This window comes from Parambassis ranga, chromosome 15 (genome assembly GCF_900634625.1).
Source record: "Parambassis ranga chromosome 15, fParRan2.1, whole genome shotgun sequence".
NCBI classification, from domain to species: domain Eukaryota; kingdom Metazoa; phylum Chordata; class Actinopteri; family Ambassidae; genus Parambassis; species Parambassis ranga.
In genome coordinates, this window is record NC_041035.1 from 9403119 (window position 1) to 9411924 (window position 8806).

Genomic DNA, 8806 nt, shown 5'->3' on the forward strand with positions numbered 1-8806 from the left:
TTAATTATGTAAGAAATGAAAACTTTCACATTCTGTATTCATTACATAAACTACATCAGCCTGGTTTTGTATAAAATGTTGCTGATTAGTTTGTCTACCTCAAAAATATTTTATACACTCAAAAGCTTGGGGCAGGCATCAATGCGGCATGGCTTGAAGACAGTCAGACCGTGGCACTGATAAAGTGTTAAGGTCCACATGGTGGCTTTCGGCTCTTCGGCTCTCTCAGCTTCCTTTAATGTACAGGAGTTACAGGCCATTTGGCTTGACTGTCAACATTTTAGATTATGTGTAATGATTTTAGAGTATACTTTCTACGGGTGATTAAAAATACTCAACTTCTATGTTTTAAATTGACCAGTCTTATGTCACTATTGTTGTGGTGCTGTCAGGTGCTGTAGGTGGCAGTAGAGAGATTTACCATTACATCATGTAACCAATTTTCCATCAGCTGTGTTCAACTTTTAAAATCACAATATGTAAAATACATGTGTAATTATAATGTGATGCCTGTGTAGTTAAGACAGAAGAAATGTGATTTGTTTGAACATCAATACACATTTAAAAAAAAAACATTGGATTATGTCAGCGTGTAGAGTTTTATTAAGATTCCAGGGATAGTTTCCAGGAACTGTAGCAAAGTATTAGCAGGGGACCAGCAGCACATGTTTTGCAAAAAAGTCACCTTGGATGACTGATTAAGCACAAGAAAAACATTCTGGGCTGTGCTTTAACATATTCCTTAACAAAAGTGTTTGTCATAGTGCATTTTATAGTTTTCCCAAACACTGGGAGGGGGGGAATAAAAGACCTGTAACAAGGAACTTTGTGCAAGAGTCGTATAACCATGTTAAGACACAATTTGGTGGAGATCTACTTATGAGTTGGAAGAATGCAGAGAAATATTCATATTGAAATGTCTTCTTTTTTGGTTTCATGGATTTAAATAGGTCAGCAGTGCAATTCTTTGTGTCAAAACAACATTTAAATATCATCAAGAAGTCTCCAAATTTAAAAGAACATTTTCTGCTACAATACAAAAAGATACAGTATTAAACAAGTATATACCAAAACCAGTGTTCTGTAGTGTTTATGTAGTTCATGCTACAGACGTGTTTATAAGACTTGTCAATCCAAAGCACATTACAACATGATTAGAAAGGCTACATTCAATACACACATGCACCATATTGTTTAAAGTCAATTACAATCATTTTACTGCTGATTATTCGCAGTTGATCCTACTACTGCAGAGTGGAATATCTGTGTAATTTGGAGTTGGACGGACAGAATAATGTGCCAAAATCAGCCAACGTTTTTTTTTTTAAATAAAACTAGATGCATTATTGCTTGAGCTTGTGCTTGGACAAGTGCAGGGTAGCTTATTACTGTCTAAATTGAGTTTGCGCAAAGTGTGAACAAAACGCCACTAAGTAATGCTTTAACCTTATAGCACTGCATGTGTGGGGATTTTTACAACATGTTAATTTAGTAAACATTAAAAACAACAACAAAAAATTTTTGAACAACCATTTTTTTCCCATTCAAGCATGACCAAGACCTAGCTACAGTATAATTAAATATACCAAAAATAAATACTATAATCATATGCAAAATAAATTAGTATAATAATGGTGGGCTACACCACCTGTTTGGATATGACAGAAGAGGGACGCCACATGGATTAGGGATGGTCGTGTGGGGTCCTAAAGCAGATGTTATTATAAATGTGATAAACATTTTGGAATGCAGACATTGTAGCCCTTGCCACTGGCTTGTAGACTGACAAGAAGTGCTGTCTGGATATGCTATCCAAAGAAATAGAGCAATGTTTTCATACAAGGCAAATAGAGCGTATCTTCCCAATGGTGAGATTCTAGCTGGTATTGGGTTTTTTGTGTTTTGCTGGTTTCAGGAGGATCAGCTTGACTAAAGGTAGGATTTCCCTTTCAGTGTTTTACACTGATGGAGCTGGTAAAGGGTCATTTGGATGATTGGAGAATGTTAAAAACTGAATATTGCCAGAGATTTTTTACGTCTTGGCTTTCGGAAACCGTTTTTAACTTTTAGACAGAGTTTAAACTTAAGGCTGGTTGTTGGTTTGTGTAGATGTTTTGTTTATCAGGTAAAAGGTGGGATTCAGGGTAGTTCTTCCTAAACTGTAAGAAGGGGTTGGAGCGGAAGGCTGGTACTTTGAAAGGGAAAAGCCATTAAAGACTGCAGCTGAAGTGAAAGTATAGGCTGGTGCTGGTTTAAGCAGAGAAGGCCACTTTTAGACTGCAAGTGGAGTAGCCCTCATCGCTGGCTGAGCTCTGCCGGCTGCTGTGGTCATCCAGGTCACTTGCACCACTGGTGCTTACACTGTCCATTTCTCCATGGGAGAACTCAGTGCTTTCCACGTCAATTTCAATCTCTTCTGTTGAAATACAAAACAAATATCTAGATTAAAACTTCAAATCACTTGCAATATTTGAAACTGGTTAAGGTTTAAATGTGCACACTAACCTCTGTCAGACTCTGAGCGATCAGAGTCCATGCGAGAGTCCAGGCTGTCTGTGCGAACCCTCTCCCTCTCTCCATGAGTCTGCAGCTGAGCTAGCTGCCTCTGCAGGTGCCTCTGCTCCCTCTCTAGAATCTCCAGCTGGTGCAGACTCCTCCGGTCCACCTCTTCAAGTTTCTGAAGTGGCATGTATAAATGTTAAATGTATTATAGCTATGCAGCAACTGAAAGGTTATGTAGACAAAGTGCACAGCTCTCAACTGGCACAGTTGGTATTTAACCTATCTGGCTGGTCTAACTATAAGCATGAAGCCAGGTTGAGCTTCTCACATATGCACTGATGTGATGGTAATAAGTCGTTTTTGCTGCTGTCAAAGTGATGCCCCCCTCCTTCTTGTAAATTATTCAAACAAGCACAGCAAGTTACTGTTTGTGTTCTTGAGGAATAGCTGGTGTCTGTGTGAGGTGGATGGAGGCAAAAGATGGAAAAGACAGACAATTGATTCAGTATACAAAGGCCATCCTGTCCTGCTTTTAGCAGGAGCAGATAACCAAAGCTGGAGATGCACTATGAACCTAAGCAAAATCCAGTCACTCCATGACAATCATCACATTAGATTGAAAAAAAGTGGGTAACTATTTCTGTACAGCTATGATCTGTAAACATGACGACACTTATTGTTGCTTTTCCTGTACCACAATACAAAGTTTGTGAGTTTCCTACTGACTGCATACGCTCCACCTTCTCACACTCTTTCCAAAAATACAATACAGCAGCATTCATAGCCACATTTCCTGGACTTAAAACAGGCAAGTCTAAAGTCAACATCTGACATCACAGGTACCTCACCCATTATCCCCCACTGTGAGAAACTCCCACAGACTGCTGCCAGGATTGCTTTCATATTGCATCCCTCAGTGATTCCTTAACTGTTACCTGATGCTGGGGCCTGCACAGACAGGGCTAAAATGATCATTTTCCCCAAAGTATTGATCTGACTCAAAATGAATCAGTCAAAGTTATGGAGTTTTCAGAGCATGTTCCTCTACCATCTATACTATTCTATACTATGCTGTTCTCACATGTAGTGTAATCAAAGACTAAAGAATAAAGGACATTTTAAAAAACGGCAATAACCAAGCAGCAGCTGTGATGTCCTGACACTCAATGTCAAAGTGCCTGAAGTTGCTCACTTCCCATGAAATTGCTACTTTTTTACCACAAACTTATGTGTTTCTGCTAAAATCATGGTGCTACGGAGCACACATCCACCCCCTTAAGCAAGAAAAAGCTCCGTCTGCTCTGATTGGTCACCCAGAATGGCCTGAGCCGGCACTGCCTATTGCAGTGCTGCTAGTGAAAAAGAGACAAATAAAAATATTCTATTGGACACAAAACTAAACACCTCCCAGTGCAAGATGAGTCATCAACATGTTTTAGTATTTTAGCAGCAACTTAGCTACTAATGTACCTAAAAACGAGCTCTCTGCAGACAGTGTGAGGCTGCCCTGTGATACTGCTGGATGGACATGTCCTCATTTGTACTCCACAGCACAAATGAGGTTTCCTTTGAAGTCTTTCTCTGTTGTACTACAGCATGACACCTTTTATTCAAATGAGCAACTAGATATCTCTTAATTAAAAATGTAGGGACAGACTGTCTTTTGCATGCACTGACATCAGGTTTGTGCAAATAGCTAAAGTCTATGATCACTAATGGCTGCACATTGTTGCACCATAAACACATGAGTATTTAGGTGGTCTGAAATACATTTGCAAATGTTTTAAAACAGAGACTCGCAGACATTATCTCTCAATCCTACAAGTGTGCCATAACCTTAGATTACCACACCTTGATATGTGCTTTGGCCTTGTTGAGCAGTCCCAATGTGGTGTGCCGACTGCAGTCTGGTCCCAGAGGAATGAGAGACTTCAACCTCTCTAAACACAGGCGGAGATGTGCTCGTCTGTGAAAAAAAAGACGCAATCACAAAAGGCATCAGCATGACTGGATTAATGTGCATTATTCAACTCAGCAATTATATGTGACAGAAAACTGAAAGATGAATTGAAACACTGTCATTTCCTCCTCTGCACTGATCCTGATCATGTGAGATTATATTATTATCTCCCTATCCAATCTGATTTGCACTGTAATAGTTGAACAAATATTTGATTGGTCCTGATCAATTGTATCATGATGCATCTGTCTGCGATGAGCGAATCTAACTGTCAAGGTATTCAGGCACTTTATCTGTTTATCCATTTTGTTCATTAGCCTGGCCATCTGACTCCTCTTTTACAATTACATATGGATCTGTCTGGCCCTAGATTTAAAATCTGCTGAGCTCAGCCTGATATTGTGTTTCTGATCCACCAAAGCCTCTAGTCTGAATGAATACAGAAACTGGCAAAGGACAGTCACTATCCTTTCAAATAAGGGAGTAAAATGTAGGTCAAGTTATGATGTCATCTCCTCTCTCTGTATTAGCCACCATTTTATGATGTAAAAAAATAATCCAGTATGAACTGCGTCTTGGAGACAGCCCCCTTTTTTCTTTACGGTTTATAGTAAGATTCTGACACACATGGCTGGGCATTTAATTTTAGGATAAATGTGTCCTGACATTTGTTTGCTGCTCAAAGCAGAGGTCGTCTTGTCCTGAAGCAATAGAGGCAAGCTGCTGTTAGTTTTGCAGCTGAGAATCTCTCAGGAAGGAGCCCTGTTGTCTGGAAACAGACGGTTCCCGTTTGCTGACTGGGGAAATGTCTGCATGTCCTTTAGGACCAGCACGGCTACAAAGCGTGCATCACATGCCCCTTTTTATTTGCCTTGCAAAATGCACAGTGCAATCAGGAGAATTTTCACGTTATTGATTTGCAACGCTAATATATGTTTAAATTATAGGCCTGCAGTGCAGTTTTGGTATGGCTCACATGTTTAGCATGTGACGGAGATATGCAAACATGGCTGAATGGAGAAGTCTTTTGGTTTATTAGCCTGAAGCTCCATTTTGAGGCTGCAGGCTCTGCAGATAAACTCTGACACAGCAGTTTGAAGCATGTGTCATCTTCCTCATATGCATGTCCACACTGACAACTTGTTATGCATATATTGACTGAAGTAAGTTGGATGTGGTCATCTTGCCATCTTGGTCTTCGTCAGTGTAGTCGTTTTTTTTATCAACATGCATGTAAATGTACCTCTTCAGCCTGTTTGTACTCACCTATTCTTTTCCAGTTCATTGTGTGCTGACCTGTTGAAATAATAAACATATAAACAAAACTGTCACACACATCAAAAACTGTCACACTCATACTGTAAAATACAACACATTATACAATCTGTGTCACATGACATTAACCTACCTTGTGTGAATATTATCCAGCTTCCTGTTCTTGAATTTGCGCTGTTTCTGTTGATGTGTAATCTGGTTTGCAGGGTATGTTGAAGCATATCCATGCTCACATTCTGGTGATGAAGCAGATAAAGAGGATTTTGTTTTTAACACATTTAAAGGCTGGATTTACTTGATTGCTATACATTCTTAACATGGTTATCACTACACAACAATGTAGGGCTGCAATTTGTCATCTGTCATAATCTCTGTTTAATCACAATAATCCAGAATAACCCCCCCCCCCCCCCCCCCCCAAACATGCTTTTTTGTAGCATTTATGTCCTCCTATACTTTTGCTTTTAAATACGCCTACAGATCCCATGATCCCTCCTTCCCAGTAACATATGAGGTCAGGCACAACACCTTGCGTGTGATTGGTTATCCGCGGTGACTCTCGCGCTGGGAACATGTGTGCCGACCAATGAAAACTTTGCAATTTGTTCCATGTGGAAACCATGTGAACAACACATACAAGGAAGCAGCGGCTGGCCGAGAAAAGCATAGCTGGACTAAGAATTAGGAAATTGTAGAGGAAACAACGTGCAAATCGTGTTCTTGAGTTTGCACGATGGGCTTTAAATGCAGGGGGATAATAGGGGCATAATCTTGAAATGAGATTGAGATTAAATAACATATATTTAACAGGAAACTGGGAGTCTCGAGCGTCAAACGTCTACACGTATGAATGAAATGCGCACACCTGCAAGCCTCTTTACAATAATGTATTGCATTGTGCGTCCAATCAGCCTGCCATAAAGACCAGTTTTAATAGGAGCGGATAGCTGCAGGCTATATTGTTGCAATAAAAGCAGTCTCATCACTTCCTGGCTTCCACATTAAAGCAGTTTTTCGACTTCTTTTCAAATGATTATGTTTTGTACGAGTGAGGCTGGTTAGACTGCAGTTTTCCAGCAGCAGGTGAGCCGTCGTCGGCTGCTGTCGGGGCCACTTCATCTGTCCGCTGCGCGTCTTTTGTCGCCTTCGCCTTCTATTGTTGTCTGCTCGGCGCATTACGTGTTAATATCCCCTACAGCCCCGTGGTTACTTACTTCCGTTGTTCTTCTCGATATTTTCAATGTAATTGGCTGCATCGAGCAGCACTTGTACGTTCTTCATAAAAGTGCCGATTTGGTCCATTGCGGAACATTTGGAGTATAAAACGTCGCTGAAAGAATAGTCGGACATCTCTCCGAGATCCTGCTGGTCCATGGACGCATCAGACTCCGACAGGACCTCTTCTGCTTTCAGCTCGCTGTGCTGTCGCATGTACTTTACCATTTTTTTTTGTTTGTTTTACTTTAGGCTTTTTCTGAGGGGGAGCTTTGACAAATAAGCAGCGCTGGAATTGCTCTCCTTGTCCCGTCAGTGCACTGAGCGGATGACTGAAATGAACTAGGCTGGATGGAATTGCAGTCCTTAGCCTCAGCCACTTGCCCTACTTGGTGGATAATCCCTCCCACTAACGCATGCACATAGCATTCATTGTGAACTGTGCCATAATAAATCCTCATTATCAATACTGCTGGAGAGCAACAAACAACACACTCATACCCAGTGACATTATAATATAATACCTGCTTTCATTTGCAATAAACTGCTTTATTGACAATCATTATGACAAATCCTCTTCCTTTCAGGGTTATCCCTAAATGCATGTGATCAGACTTTGAAAGTGAAAGACCATTAAGATTGCATGGCAGTCGAGACAGTGCTGGGTCTGATCAATAGTTCGACTTGGATAGCAGGGACAGCTGCCAGTGTCGAGCTCAGGTATAAATATGTAATCACTCGGGGCTTTGTGTCGCTAAAGACATGATTTCACACACAGCGTATTATTTTTTGCTGTCATGGCTTTTCCTTGTTACCTCGGCCCCTTGGCACTCTCACAGAGATAACAACTAGTAAGCTTGTGAAATTGTGTTTACAAACCAATTCTGACCCCAGTGGCCCTTTCAGCTTAGCACACAAAAGAGGTCAATAATGACCTTACTTTACCATGTGTTGTCAATTGTTTGTAAAACTTGAAATTCATTTTTCTTCAAGCATGATGGTCCCCTGACTTCTGCTGTCCTCATTTGAGAGATTAAGAAGTCACCCCCCCCCCCCACACACACACACACACTGTGAGGGATGGAGGAGAACAGAGGGGAGAGGGACTGCCTTTACGAGGCCAGCCATGCGTGCAGAGCTGTGTTGTGCCTCTGAGACAATGGGTGCAGATGGCTGGCCCGCTGCAGATGTGGCCAGGCCTGTAACGGACGCCTGTGAGAGAGTATACACCCTTCCATAGTCTATTTACGCTGCCTGATGAGGCCTGTCACACAGACAGCCCTGATCTGTGCTACGGAACAAACACACAAATGACAAATACATTCTATGTTTCTCTCTCCCTTTTCAATTTCTTTTAGGCTTTTTTAGCTGTGCACATATCCAGGAATATTTTTAATGTCAACTCAGATCTACTGCTGCCGATGCGCAGAGGACAAACAGACGTGTTGTTCTGTGTGTGTGCGTGTGACAGTATTTCACCAGGAAAAGGTTCATCTGTGCTGTGAGGCTTGTGTGCAGAGCGACTGTGTGTGCTGCGCACCGATAGTGACAGCGTGGAAAGCTGACCCGCAGTAGGTTGGTGTAGAATGTGACCCCAACTGGAGTAATCTGAAAAGCCTGAGGATTACACCAGTGGCTCGGCTGTCACAGAGGAGGCAGAGTCACACAGTGCTGCAGTGTTAGTGTGTATAAATGAAAGAAGGTGGCAAACATCCCACTGTAGTTTCACACATCAGAGGCTTTTTAGATCTGTCTGCCTCTCTGTTGGTGTGCTTGTCTGGCTGTCGAGGACATGCCGGTGGTCTGTTAAAATAATGGTCTCAGATAATGCATTGTCCTCTGGGTGTCCTGTTG

General features: G+C 41.5%; 1 protein-coding gene across 1 annotated transcript; it reads right to left on the bottom strand.

Annotated features, from left to right (window-relative positions):
* Positions 1-592: 592 nt before the first annotated feature.
* Positions 593-7309, bottom strand: LOC114446880 (max-interacting protein 1-like). The gene is made up of 6 exons (XM_028422754.1): positions 6952-7309; positions 5871-5973; positions 5729-5758; positions 4354-4468; positions 2506-2677; positions 593-2416 (listed from the first exon to the last, which is right to left on the bottom strand). The coding sequence occupies exons 1-6, from the start codon at positions 7178-7180 to the stop codon at positions 2253-2255; spliced, it is 813 nt and encodes a 270-aa protein (XP_028278555.1). The 5' UTR covers positions 7181-7309; the 3' UTR covers positions 593-2252.
* Positions 7310-8806: the final 1497 nt, after the last annotated feature.